The 15349-nt window shown below is 33.5% G+C and overlaps 1 protein-coding gene across 1 annotated transcript; it reads left to right on the top strand.

The window, feature by feature from the left end:
• Positions 1 to 4954: 4954 nt before the first annotated feature.
• Positions 4955 to 8096, top strand: LOC123900074 (histone-lysine N-methyltransferase, H3 lysine-79 specific). Its single transcript, XM_045951375.1, has 2 exons — positions 4955 to 5092; positions 6408 to 8096. Exon 2 carries the CDS (start codon positions 6462 to 6464, stop codon positions 7872 to 7874), a length of 1413 nt encoding a protein of 470 aa, XP_045807331.1. The 5' UTR covers positions 4955 to 5092; positions 6408 to 6461; the 3' UTR covers positions 7875 to 8096.
• Positions 8097 to 15349: the final 7253 nt, after the last annotated feature.

Below are 15349 nucleotides of genomic sequence, written 5' to 3'. Positions count from 1 at the left end.
TCCTACCATAATAGTTATATACTAATCTTCCTTAAATATCATGTCTATCAATAAGTTAGTGGATGTTTTATGTGCAATGTATTGGTTTAAATATAGCATTGTCATTTTCGTGTGCATAAATTAATTTATACATTTTAAATTAAAACTATTGTCGAGCTTAATTGACATGACATTACATTATATATGTGGGGTCGGAGTTTGAATCTTAGTCATCTTATTTATTCACCAAGGATGAAATTTATAGTCATTAGGTTACCCGACAAAAAAGAAAACCTACTAAATGCAATCTTTGCAGCAAATTTAATTCTTTATTTATATAGAGTTTAAAGAATATACGTTGTTGGTACAAAATTATTTTACATTGACATTTAATAAGAAACCACCATTCTTCCATATTATATAAGTAGTATCAAAATAATCATAGAATATGTCGCAAAAATGGGTGGATTTTCATCGGTATGTATATAACTAACCCCGTTACTCAATCCAAATTAAACCTATAAAAGAACTAGTAACTTAAGTACACATAAGCTTAAATTTGACTGGTTGCATGTAAGCCAAGTGTAGCACAAGGAAGGGGAAGGGACTGCGCAATGCGCATGCACATCTCATCTTAACCATCATACCACTTAGTGATTTCTTGTCAATTGTTTTTATAATTGGTATTGTGTTGTTTGTTAGCTAAATATTAAGATAAGCTTAAACTTATCTGGCGTCATAAGCAAATCAAATGACATACTTTGAAAAGAAACCTAGAAATGGAATGGGTGGGGTTGGCAGTAGACAATTCCAACCATTCAATATTCAACAATATGTTTCAAAAAAGCAAATAAAATAATAATAATGAACACATTGGCTTTGTCCACTATGATTGGACTTAGCTTAGATGTGTAACGAGTCTCTTTAGTCTTTACTAATTGAATTTTAGAGAAGAAAAAACACACTCAAATCAACAAAAAGTTGCCAGTTAGAGAAGAAAGATATTTTTCAATATTTTACTATAAAATATAAATTAAATCAATCATTTTTTTCTTCCAACAATTAATAAATCAAATCAATCTAGATTGACTTACTGGTATTGATTTAGGATCTTGAAGTGTGTTCATCTCATTGTCTTAAGTTTGATTTGTTCTGATATTAATTTTGGTGACCTCCATACAAAATAAAAGAAACTCTGAATTTACACTACAAGAAATTTGCTATTTAGCGACGGTTTAGCGGCGGTTCTGAACCGTCGCAAAAGTATATATGACGACGGTTAGTGAAAAGTCGCGAATCCAGGCGTCGTAAGTACTATATTACGATGGTTATATGAACTGCCGCGCGTGAACGTGAGTGTGTGAAGCCGCGCGGAAAGTAGAAAACGTCACGACGGTTGATTGAACGGCCACAAAGTATCTTGAAAATATGATAGCGGCGACGGTTCCAAAGAACAGCCGCTATATATTAGTCGCAAGAGACAAATTTTTTTGTAGTGTTAAATAGACCTCACAAGTGAGTTGTACGTTGGATCGATCCTCAAATTAGTCGGTTTTATACTAGATAATGAATTTTAAAATATATAAAAAAAAATTAAAAAAAATAATGATTTTATCGGTTTTATTTGGTTTGGCCTCAAACAAAATAATAAACTAAATCATTTAATTGATATGGATTAGATTAGAATGATATTCAAGATAATCAATTCATTAGTTTAATAATTCTTATATGGGTCTTGTTAACATGTGCCCTTAGGACACATGTTAAGATATACCAAAATAGAAATTCAACATTTAATGATATAAGAAATTTAATGTTTCAAAAGTCAAAATGCACAAATTAGCATTTAATAATTTATATTTTTGCTTCCTTAACATGTGCCTTAAGGGCACATGTTAACATTCTCCTTCTTATATAAATACTCCCTCCGGTCCTTATTATAAGAAACACTTTGACAAAATCACACAGATCAAGGAAGGTAAATTTTCTCATTAATGATTCTAACATTTTATGTTATATTCCAAAACTAACCTTTGACTAGCATGAGAAATAGGTCTCTCTAATTAATGCACTAGCATTATAATGAATTATTTGATTGTATTTAATAAGGGTACAAATGGAATTGTGTCAAAGTGTTTCTTATAAAAAGGACCAAATAAAAATTCCAAAATATTTCTTATAAAAAGGACCGGAGGGAGTATAATATTTTGGTAGGAGGAACAGACAGGCAGGTGTGTGTGTGTGGCTTTAAGGTTAAGATGTATCCTGGTCACTCGTGGGTTTAGTTAAACTAATTTGCAGGTCAAAAGGTCCTTTTACCAACAAAACCATTGGTTCAAGGCCAACCGGATTAATGATCAGTTGCCAACATGTTTGGTCGTGGTTGGTGGTGCTCCACACGAACTCAAGACCCAATTAAGCCACCAAAGTGGTTTTACTTACACTTACTGGCCCCATAATAGACACTTTCTGTATATACAATACAATAAATTAAAATGGAGCTGTTCCATATTGCATATGATGTTATCACTTTATAATAGTATAACACGAGAATGGATGTCTCAATTTTTTTTTTCTCAATTTTCTTTAATTTTCACATCTCAATCATCAATCAACTTTCTTCCATTTCTTTTAAATTTAAATATTGTTTTATATTTATGATCTAATGGTCAATTATCCACATTATTTCCTCAATTTGTTTTTGAACTTGAGAGAATCCTCTCTCATATAACACTTTATGAACCAATAATAAAATGATTAAATGGTCTCGTAAACTTAATTCAGTTGGCAAAATATTACATTATATATATATATATATATATATATATATATATATATATATATATATATATAGGGGTCGGTGTTCGAACTTCGGTCATCCCACTTATCTACCTTAAGGTAAAACTTCTAGCCACTACATTACTTGACAAAAATAAAATAAAATGAACTAAATATATCTTAGCGAGTCTAACTTAGTTGGTGGAAATATTACATGCAATATGCGGAGATCAGAGTTCAAACTCTAATACACACATTTATTATATACTCCCTCCGTCCCAAAAAGAATGACCCATTTTGAATATATGCACTATTTATATATATTGTTTTGACCATATTTTTCTACTAATAAATAAAAATAAATATTAACATATAAGATGTTGTTAGATTCGTCTCGATGAGTATTTTCAAAATATCAATTTTTTATAATTTTTACTATTATACAATTAAAGATATTAGTCGCCAAAGTTATGCATTGGCATGCGTGTTTCGGTCAACTGGGTCATTCTTTTTGGGACGGAGGAAGTATATATATTTATTTATTTATATAGGTGAAATTTTATTGCTGAACTACTTGAAATTTCTTTGTTTTACTCCACAAATCCTAGTTCAACTGACAAAATATCAAAATTGCTAGTGTTAGATGTCAGAACCAGGGTTCGATCCCCGATCACCCCACTTTGTATGTGAGTTTTTAACGACTTTATCATTTCGTCTATAAAAAAAAAAAAAAGAGTTTAGAAATTTGACAAAAATGTGAATTCAAATTCAATTCTTAGAGTCATCTATTTGGAGACATACAAAAATGAATTATGGACTTCCAACTTTTTAATTCTCAGCACAACTGACTTAACCAATTGAACTACTCATTTCATCCATAATTCTATAAATAGTTAAATGAATTAATTAAATATATATCACTTGTATCATATATCGTTAGTGAGACCATGTTAATTTTATTTTTTTTTCAAGTAATTTAATAGTTGAAATTCCATTTTATAGACCGTGTTATTTTCTAACCCATAAGTATTATATTTATGAATGATAGCGAAAAATAAATATGTCTCAATCAAACTATAAATTTTTATCTGTCTTAAAATTTAAGTGTATTTTTCATGAGTAAGAGAGTGAATATTCTCAGATATTAAAGAATGAAGGACAATGACTTTTCTCACAGTGTATATATTATAAATGACAAAATTTAATTAATGAAAACAATTGTACAATTCGATATCATCAACATTTATAGGATGCTTCTGCCAAATGCCACCTCATCACTCCGGCTTTACAAGGTAAACCGGCCACATTACAATATCTCCAGATGGGCCAGATCGGCCCAATTTAGACTTATTTAGTTCCTAATGTTGACGTTAGTAACAACGAAGATTTCTTTATGACAATAATAATAATAATAACAACTAAGATGAGCATTGGAATCATGTTTTGTCATCATTAGAAGATTATAATTAGAATATATTGTTGTAAGTGAATGTCAATCGATAGTTATCAAATATATTATTAGAAAAGTCGGAGTTTAAATGTCAAATATAGTATTGTTGTAAGTGAATTTTTCTTTTTTAGTTTTTTTGGTTTACAATGGAGCTCAGAATTAAACTCATAAGCTATATCATACAACTTAAATCTCTCATCACCAAATTAAATCTAGTAACTTGTAAATAAAAAACTTATGAGTTGTTTTGTTAAATAGCTTAATGACTATAATGTTGACGAATGACATGTCGTGGCGGACTTCAGCCAAAGAATTGGTGAAAAACTAGATTTGCAAGTATGACACTGTGGCGGACTGGCATGAAATTACTTCCATTAGAGTTGCTATAAGATGAATAAAAATAGTGAATCAAAGCTTAAATCCGATTTGTGCATATAATATACACTTTCTCTCTATTAACTGAATTATATTGATAGAGACAAAATATAGTTAATATTACATGAATAAAAAACTACAAGTGATTTTACAAAATTATTTTATGTTTCTCTTGTACAAGTATGTGCTATTTTATGTTGGGTTGAATTATAAAAGAAAAGGTCAACATGTTCATTCCACATGTTTCGGTTATTCACAACTTTGTTTTGTTTACGCAAAACAATGTTATTGTTTTAATTTAATGGCCTCTAATGCAAACACCTCACCACATTTTGTTTGTGCTTAATTTACACATCATTTTTTATACCCTTTATACAATTTTTATCTTCCAGATAATGTTTCATCTTTTTGTTTTGCATATTTTTTCATATTCCCATCCCATTTTTCAAAGCAATTTCATTTGGTTTTATGCCCACAAATTGACTCTTCCACAATCTTTCTTTTAACAAGGTACGTTTTCTAAACATGAACAATATTCTATGCTTTGATTGTTGAGAATTCACTCTTCCTTTTTCTTTTTTGGTTGCTTGTATCATTATTGAGTTGAATTTTTTATTTTTTATAAGTTCTTGATTTTTGGTTGCTTCTCCTAATATCGAAAAGATGTGTGTAGCATAAATCATTGTGTGTCACATGTGCATAGTTGCTTTTTTTTTCTCCTTTTAGAATATATCAAAGGAACATGAATTTTGTTAAAAGTATCCAGAAAAGATTACTAAGTGATCACAATCATTTGACTAATACTTTATTGAAGAAAAATGTTTTTAAATTTCACACAAATAATATAAATGTAATAAAGTTGTTCTTTAGGCTCTTGCGTTGCTCTCAAGCCCCCCAAAAATTTAAAAATACCGCGGATTGTAGACCAAGTTTGATTTAGATTGTACGATCTGAAATCTCCATGTACTTAGGAAGATAGGATCCAAAACAAGTTAATACTTAATAGAAGCGTTTTGGAAGATAAGTTCCAAAATCCTAATTATTTTTTAAAGATAGGATTCAAAACAAGTCAATAGAAACATTTTAGAAGATACGTTCCAAAATTATAAATGTATTTTCATAAGTTTGGGGGGGTTGTGAACAATTGAAGGGGCCTAGAGAGCAGCTTTCATAAGGAATGGCGACATTTCTTAGGGCCAAACCAAAGATAAATATTGGCAAGCCCATACAATAGACCCACTATCCAAAATAAATAATGTTCTATCAAAACATTTTGTGAGTTATTATCCATACCCCACATCTATAATCACACCCACAATCTTTTCTACTAGCCTTTCTTTGTTCGTTTGTTTGTTTTCTTTCACATTTTGATATTTGGTTTATTTATACCAGTGCACCATGTAGACATTTGGAAGATTATGGCCATTATATCAAAAGACCAAATAATCAATATTTTGAGTTTTATTTAAGAAGAGGTTTTTTTTTAAAATTTTTTTTTTTTAAAGTTGGAATATAATTTGTCTTTGATTGAACGATCATGATCAACCGACTATAATAATTGCAACATGTTTTGACTGCATCAAATCTAAACCCCTTGATAGTATAGCCAGATTCTAAGGGATTAAGATTTGTCAAGTTTAAAGCTATATTACTACTGGATTTACGCTAAAAACAAAAATATGTCTTAAGATTTGAATCATCTAATCTTAATTTGACGGTTCTGAATCGTTGACTGCATGCAATCGGACCACACGTAATTTAATTCCCATCTCTTATATCTTGTTTAACATAGATTATTATTTATTTATTTTTTGCTTATATGCAGGATCCTTTTCAAATAAATAAACTACTACCAAGGACATCAATCAAAGTAACATACATGGCAACAAAACCAAAAGATAGTACTAGTAAAAGTATTGTGGTGAAAAAGGAGAAGAAAACACTCTCATCTAATCCTGTCATCACAGCCACAAAAAAGACCACAAGACCATCAAGTGCAAGTGCTGTAGAGAGATCCACCACCTCACTATACCCATCAGAAAAACAAATTCCAAACTACCTTAAACCAACAGTTAGTTCACAACCAAAATCACAATCCTTAAAAATCACAAAAAATGATAATAATGCTCCAAACATTAAACCTCATTTAAATAGAAGAAGATCTTTTGATAAACCACCTTCACCTTCAAGATTAACAAAACAAATTCAACAATCTCCTTCAAAGCTACAAAACACAGTATTTGTTAAAAGCAAAAGCACTTTAATTTCTTCTAAACCCAATTTAGAGAGAGTTTCAACAAAGACAACAAAACAAAGTGCTAGTGTCAAGAAGAGTAGTAATTCTAAGAAAGATGTTGCAAAGAGTAGTGCTAATGATGAAACTTCAGAAGGAAAAAATGTTGTTGAAAATGAACCAGAAGTAAAAGTTAAAGAAGCTATAATAAATGAAGAGAATGTTGGAGAAGTAGAAAAAGTTGAGAATATTCAAGAAAATGATGATAAGGTTGAAGATGTAACTGAGATTAATCAACCTCAAGCTCAAGATCAAGTTGACTCTGAACTTAATCAAGTTCAAGATCAAGATCAAGTTGACTCTGAACTTAATCAAGTTCAAGATCAAGATCAAGTTGACTCTGAACTTGAACAGAATCAAGGGCATGATCAAAATGGTGAAAATCTTGTACATGAAGAGAATGTGAAAGAGGTAATTTCTACAGTGTCAGAAGAAGAAGAAGCAAAAGAAGATCAAACCAAAGATGAACAAAAAGAGAGTGAGAATGAGAAGACAGATACAAAGCAAGAAGAATCAACTATTACTGAAAGTGATGAACAAGAAATAAATCAATCAACAAATGAAGAAGTTGTTGATGTTGTAAAAGAAAAAGAAGAACAAGATGATAAAGAAGAAGTTGTTGAGGTTGTAAAAGAAAAAGAAGAACAAGATGAAAAAGAAGAAGTTATTGAGGTTGTAAAAGAAGAAGAAGAAGATGGAAAGAAAGAAGTTGTTGAGTTGGAGAAAGAAGAAGTTGAAGGAGGAACAAGTGAAGTAATAGAAGAAAAAGAAGAAAATGAAAAAGTTGAGAATGAGGTTGAAGAAACGAAGGTGGAATCAACGGAGGAAAAACAAGAAGAAGAAGAAGAAAGTAGTGTGGTGCAAGGGAAGAAATTGACTTCACAAGTTTCCAATGATAAGATTGAAGAGACTGCAAACAAGTTAATAGAAGAGAGAAAGAATAAGGTGAGAGCATTGGCTGGTGCATTTCAAAATGTTATTGATCATCAAAAGAAATGAAAATGCAAAAATTATCATGTTGATGATGTGGATTTTCTCAGCTAGATGAGTACATAAACATGTGTAATTAATATCATTGTAATTGTAATTAACTTATGTATGTAAATTGTGGTTAACTTAACACCTGATTCCTGATAAAAATACATGTATTTTAAGCTTTTGTAATTATATATGTACAATAATATTTTCTTTTGTCATTAAACTAAAAGATTCCATATTCGTTTGTCTCTGGATAAATTTTACCACAAAACTGAATTAGAAAAAATAAGATTCTTAATACTGCTTATGATATAACTAAAATCTGATGCGTCGTTGGAAGACTATGAATGACATCAATTGTGATCTACGAATCACTTTCGAAAATGATGTTCGCGATACCTAGCTAGCTGCTGAACACACTGTATTTCTTTGAAAAGGCCTAAAGCCTCGCCTTCTTTGGTTGGTAGTATGAGATAAGGGGGGAAAGAATGCCGCATCAATACCCATCAATATTTCATGTTAACCAAATCTGGTTTGAGCTTTAGTGGGAAAGAACATCGCATCAACATTTCAAGTTAACCAATTAAGCGGAGGTTTAAACTTTAGACCAATTAACATCCTGCTGCTCCTCAATCAATTAGGTCCGCGACAGTTCGTTGATGATCAAAGCCTAAAGAAGGACACAGTTACTTGCACTGCAAGTCAGTTAGGAATCTAGCTGTCAATAACTGTTTGTAACTAACCAAGTTGGTTAGGATTTTGTTAGTTAGTTGTTAGATTCTATCTTAGAGAGTTATAGCTTGTATATAAGTAAGTCTTGTATCACAAACTCATATCAGATTTGTGCATAATAAAAATTCTCTCTTCTTCTTGCTTAATCGTTTCTCTGCTTAAGCGCGTATTAAGCCTATGGCTATGGTGTCTAACTTCAAGTTTCACATGGTATCATCGAACTGTGCTTGAGCCTTACCATTCTCCGCTGCATTGCTCACAAATCTCCCTTATTCGAGCTTCATTTGCTCACTATCTTTCTGTTTCTTTTCATCACCATTTTCAATTATTGCTTTGCTTTCTTGTTCACCATGTCTGGTGAAAGCTCTGCTAGCAGTGTTCATGACGGTTTCTTCACCAATAATGCCAACAAGAGTTACCAAAGTGACACACTCAATCCTTATTTCATGCACCCCAATGAAAATGCTGCACTTGTTCTTGTTTCCCCTCTTCTTAATGGAAGCAATTATCATTCATGGTCAAGATCCATGACTGTGGCAATTTGTTCCAAGAACAAGCTTCATTTTCTTAATGGTTCTCTTCCCCGTCCCTTGGATGATGATCGCGATTGTATGGCTTGGGATCGGTGCAACACCATGCTTATGTCATGGATTACTAATTCTGTTGAACCAAAGATTGCTTAAAGTGTGCTTTGGATGGATGTTGCTCCAGAAATGTGGCAAGAATTGAAAGATCGTTTTTATCAAGGTGATGTGTTTAGAATTTCAGATATACAGGATGAAATCTCTTCTCACACAGTTTGTACATCCCCGATCAATATTCATGCACACCAAAAGTTAAATTGACTAATAAAAAACACATTTGAGAATCAAATTGACTATCGAAAATAAATTTGAGGATCAAAATAACTAATAAAAAAGATAACCGTGAGCTTAATTGCAATTTCGATACATTCAAAAAACGAATGTGACAATTGAGGGTGCGTTTGATTTGCTAAAAAACAGGGGACTGGACGGGACAACTTTTGTTGTACTCTGTTTGATTTGAAATTTGTTATGGGACTGGACAAATTAGATAGCAAGAGACAGGACAAAAACAAGATTTTTTGTCCCTCACTAAACAACGGGACAACTTTTTGTCCACAGTACAAATATAAAAAATACGAAAATACCCATTTTATTTTCGAATATAAAAATATTATCGTTCTATATGTTGGATATTTGTGTGTTGGCCTCATTTTGCTAAAACAAATATACAAGCAAGATGTTGGACCAAATGTTTCAACATGTTAGGTACAAAAGATGTTGGACCAAATGTTGTAACATGTTTGGGTACGACAGTCAGATTGCCCAAATCTCGCGCATTTATTACACGTATCTGCTATATATGGAAATCCACTCTACAAACGTGTATATCAAGATTTGATATGATCAAGACGTTATTAGTGCAGATATGTTCTTATCAAGACTTAATGGAATGATTCAACACATTGTTTATTTCCTAAAGAGGATCAACTATTTTAGGAAAGTTTTTATTAAGGTCTGATTTGCTTAGCTGGACGTGACTCAAAGACCAGCTGTGTTCTGAAGCTTATCTTGGAAGATCAGGAGCGTGCTAGCTCTGTCTATATAAAGAAGACTCAAGGCCAAGATTTTATGAACCGAAACCATTGTTTATCAAAGATGTAGTCTTTAGGGTTTCGTGTCTTTAAGCCACTCTCTAGGAGAGTTGGTGTAAGTGAACCACTCGGGTTGTGAGATGGTCACTATGTCCTCACTCAGAAACCTTTAGGTAATGAGTAGAGTATTGTAATATCTCCGAAGCTTTTAAGCAAGGAGATAGTGTTTGTGAGCCTCTCACGTATTGATTTAATACTTGAGTAGGACTGTGTTTTATTGAGTTGTAATGTTTTAAGGTTACTCCTAAGCTTTGAAGTACGGAGTTAACTGTGTGTGATTTACTCGAAGCTTTTAAGCAAGAGTAAAATATGTCACGGTGATTGTCGCCACATTTTATTCAACATTATATGAACAACACAGGTTGTGTTGGCTGTGTGGAAGTGAGATGGGATCTCATGTCTAGGAGTTCCTAGGCAGAAGTTACATGAGTAGTGTCGAGGTCATAAGGCGTAAACCTAGGATTTGCTGGAGGTCTTAGTGTAAGACGTAAATCGAGGGTTTGCTGGAGGTCTTAGTGACTAGAGCTATTAGTGGATTTCCTTCCTGGATTGGTATCCCCCAGAGTAGGCAGGTTGGCTGAACTGGGTTAACAATTTCCTGTGCAGTTTATTTACTTGTTGATTTTATTATGTTTCGTAAGATGTTCCAACATTAAGTATGACATTCTCTTTAAATTGAATGTTGGAACATCTGATAAAACATTATTTCTCAGTATCCGTTTTAATGTTATATGCCTTGCCGTGTTATTTTTGTCAGACCAGATGTCTCGACATTCTATACAACATCTGGTTCTGCTATACCAGAATTTCAATTGGTATCAGAGCAGGCTTCCTGTTCTGTTTTCTGGATGAGATCCTAGGGAAGATACTTTCTGGTTATGGGCAAGAAAGGAATACTGAAAATTTGTTTGAACTTGGAGAAGTTCACATTGATTGAATGGTCCCTAGAAGTGGAGGATGGACTATTCATGATAGGGTGTGTATTAGACCTATCTTTTGTTGTTCAGGCGTGTAGATCTTGTGATGAGTTGTTGTATGGTTTGATTTATTTTCAAACACGTGTTATTGTAGTGTGCCTGAAGTTTGTTGAGGAGTTTTGTGGTTTGAATTCCGCTGCATATATATCTGATGGAAAACTCCTGGTGGTTTTGTTTGTTGAGGATGCACCACTCTGTTCTATGATGTAAGCCCTGGTGTGGTGATGCTCGAGGAGAGTTTTTTTAATTAACTTGTTAGAGATGCCAAAGATACTTAGGGGTGATCTCAAGTCCACTCATAAAGGCACTCATGTATGAGTTTGTTGAAAAGGGGTCTGAAGGAAGTTATGAGCAATTTATTTTTGCTTTCAACTCAGAAAAGTTAACTTCCAGTGTCTTTGATAAAGGATTTCTTGGTGTGTTTCGTTAGAAGGGAATTGATGTCTTACCAGATGTTGGAACATCTGACGGAACATCTGACGAGCAGATTCTGCAGAATCTTGTTGGATGACAGTAGGGCATGGCAGATGCTTGGGTGCTAAACAAAGTGTGTGTTGGTTACATATGTTTGGAACCTTCTCCTGACCTGGAAGAGGAGGCATCTGTGTCTAAGATGGTTTCTACGCTAGAAACATATCTTAGATAAGTTTGTTGGGACACGATCAACATATGGTTGACCTCTTGGGTTAGTTCATGTCTGATCCAAGTAAGTGATAGTTGAAGTTGTGTGCAGTGTTGATGTGTTATCTGATGTTTTAACCATGCATGTTATATTCTTATGATGATATCTAGTTGTATGAATGCATGATTAAACAAGGAGGATTTATTATTTTTGGGACCAAAGAATTATGGTTCTCTTGTATTTTTGGTGAAGTTAATTCTTGACCTTGTGCGTTAAAGATATCTTTTGAATTAAGATTGACGAAGTTTTTACTTCCCTTCAAGATGTGTGTTTGCGTTAAAGTGAAAGGAAGTATATGTTGCATCCCTCTCTCCATTGTCTGGTGCGCGCTAATAAAGGGAAATCCATCTGATGTAGTTAATGCTTCCACTAAGGTCACAAGTGAGTTTGTTGATGAGTCTCTCAAAGGATCTGTCTCTGAATATGATGTTGTGTCGTATGTTGGCACATCTTTGGCACATAAGACTGATGTTGTGCTAAGTATTGTCACATCTGTGGTACCTGATATTGTGTTGGATCAAAACGTTCCAGATACCTGTTAGAGGGAATCTCCTCTATAGGTTCAGAAGAATGGCATCAAACATCTCAAAGTAAGATAAGAGGTTGGAACATTAGAAGAATTTTTTGAGATGTAAAATATGCACGTCCCTGCATGTGTGGATGATTTGATATTGAAGGTTGATCAACTACTGATGGTTGATTCTCCTGTGTCCCCTTGCAAGAGTTATGGACTACTATGGTATCTTCAGACCATAGTTCAGGATGAAACCGATGGGATTGAGATTGATGTCAGAATTAATGTTGAAACATCTTCTCCAACATCTGCTCCTTCAGCCAAGGAAGCTGGTTCTACTCAGGGTGGAGTACAAGGTCAAGCAACTGACCTAATCTGGAATGATCTTTTTGTAAGAATAACTGTCATGAGTGGATGTTATCTGTTGGTGCCATATATGTGCAGAAGAATGATGTCAGATCTAATGTCCTACCTTGTGTGAGAAGGTGTTTTGAAAAACCTGGATGATCTGCATTGATGGTACTCTATTGGGAGCTTCTTGAAGGATGTCTATGCACAATGAGTCCTTTTGAATGATGATTTATGAATCAATGTAATTGGGTTCCAAAATCAGAAGCTGGTGTCCCAAATGATGTTGTAACATCATATTTATTGATGGTTGTTCTGTGGAAGGTGCTTGAGACTTTGCATGGGAGTGCTCAAGCTGTGTGGTCAGAAGACGTGTTTCTGACTATGTGAATCAGAATGTGGATGTTCTGATCTTGTTTTAATAGTATGCTCTAGCAATGCATGACTATTTATTCCACTAGTATCAACAACTACTAGTGAATGTAAGGGCAGAAGAATATTGTCAAATACTGAGGTTTGATAATTGTCTTTGGTTTTCTTCTGTTGCAAGTCACTCTAGAAAAGGGTTGATAATCAGGATCTTAGTCAAGCTTTTAAGCAAACTAAGATGTTTTGGACTTTGTGAGTGACTTTACACCTTGTATGCATGACATCCTGCCTATTCAAAAGGTCATGATACATAGTGTGGTTCTGCTAGGACATTGATCAGATGTGTCCTTGTTAACTGAAGAGGTCAGAATGCTTGAATCTATTCTCAAGAAGTGAGAATATCTACTCAGAATCGACTCTACTGAAGGAGTTGGTGTTGCCCTTCAACATGAAAGCATGAAGTCTTTCACATGTTTTCATTTAGTGCTCGAGTTTTCATCTTCTGCTGGAGCCCTGATTATCTATGACATGTAGAGTCATGTGTTTTTCTGTGGATTGCATTGGTACATATATATTGTCTAGAGTGTTGTACAAGCTTCTGGAGATCTTTGCCTCATATGAGAATATGATGTCAGACAACATGTTGTGACATTTTGAAATTATTAACAAGGCATGGTTGATTCTAGTCATGTAAAGCTGAATAATTATATCAGTTATTCACATATCTCTCGAGTCGTTAAATGGTTGAGTCTGGGAGAATTTATTTTTCTCTACAGTTTTTTTTGGAAGGACTTTCCAGGAGTCTTCATTATTGAGAGATGTCACAAATGTGATATTCAGATGTCTTGGTATGTGTCACTAAGTCTAAGTGAAAGAAGAACACTTAGAATCAAGTGGAAGACAGTATGTTTGAAGATGTGTTGATCAATGCAAGTAAAAGAAGACAATGTCTGACTGAATGTTAGAACATTATTCGAGACATGTTTCCTGTAAGATCAACAAGGAAGTGAAATGGACAGTGTGATCAACCACGTGTCAAAAGGGAATGCATAAAAGGTCTGTGAATACTTTGAATCCATCTGAATCTACTCCTATTTTGCTTGGTCAACAAAATGTGCATCATCTAGGAAACCTATTTCTAAATCCATTATCCAGGTTAATCTTATCTCTCAAAAGGTCCTAGAAAAGTCTATCTATGTTTGTTGATGATGTTAATAAACCTACCAAACTCGTTTTGATAACCTAATTGATTCAGTTGTCACCCCTATATGTTGAATCAAATTTTGTTACCTCTGTTAAAGGTTTTTGTCAGTTCAAATGTTGTGGGTAGTGTTGAAACATCTGTGAGATCTGCCTCTGAAATTGTAATTCTAGATAAATCAAGATCTCTTAAAACCATAGGTCAGTCTAGTATGAATGTTGTGGTTGTTGATGACATTTTTTTTAATTTTTTTCATGTGTCATCTTTCAAAGTTGTTGATTCTGTCACTTTGATATCCCCCACTAAAGTTGTGGTTGTGTCCCCCAAAGAAACCTCACCTGAGTCTGATGTCACATTAGATGTTGAAACATCTTGGACCAACCTGATAGTGTTGTTGAAACCTGTTCTACAATTCCCCAAACTGATGTTAATATGGCTCTGAGAGTCTTAAACCAGATGGTGGTTTGGAGTATTGAAGTTTAGACTGTGGTGGAAGAAACTGATCTTGATGATCTTCCATGAGACCAAGCTATTGCTCAAAGTATGACTAAAAGAGAACTGGTCATGCTATGACTGTTTGTGTGGATGTGCATTCTGTTGAGAAGTACTATATGTGTTCAGATGTGTTGTAATCAGATGTGATAATGCTCAGATATGTGATACTTAAATGTGATTACTACTACTATGTGTGATAGTTTCAGATCTGCTTCTAAAACCTCTAGCTTTATGTTCTCATGAAATATGTTATGCTATGATGTCATCCATGATGTCTACACATCCTGATATGATTTTTGAGAATTTATTTTTTCTCTGATGTGTGAGAATTCATTTTCCTCTGTATATGGGAGTTTATTTCTCCCTTTGTGCTTTAAAGGAGGAAGAAGTTATGAGAAGTATTACTAGCTCCTGACATTATTATCTCTGCTGGTGTGAATGTTGTTGATTACACAAACAAAATTATAGATGTTCTTGTTGTTGATGTATCTCAGACAAAA

Source organism: Trifolium pratense, linkage group LG7 (genome assembly GCF_020283565.1).
Source record: "Trifolium pratense cultivar HEN17-A07 linkage group LG7, ARS_RC_1.1, whole genome shotgun sequence".
NCBI lineage: Eukaryota > Viridiplantae > Streptophyta > Magnoliopsida > Fabales > Fabaceae > Trifolium > Trifolium pratense.
This window is presented reverse-complemented; position numbering and strand designations above follow the sequence as displayed.

Coding starts and splice junctions, on each gene's coding strand:
- LOC123900074 (XM_045951375.1), top strand. CDS start 6,462: ATGGCAACAAAACCAAAAGATAGTACTAGTAAAAGTATTGTGGTGAAA.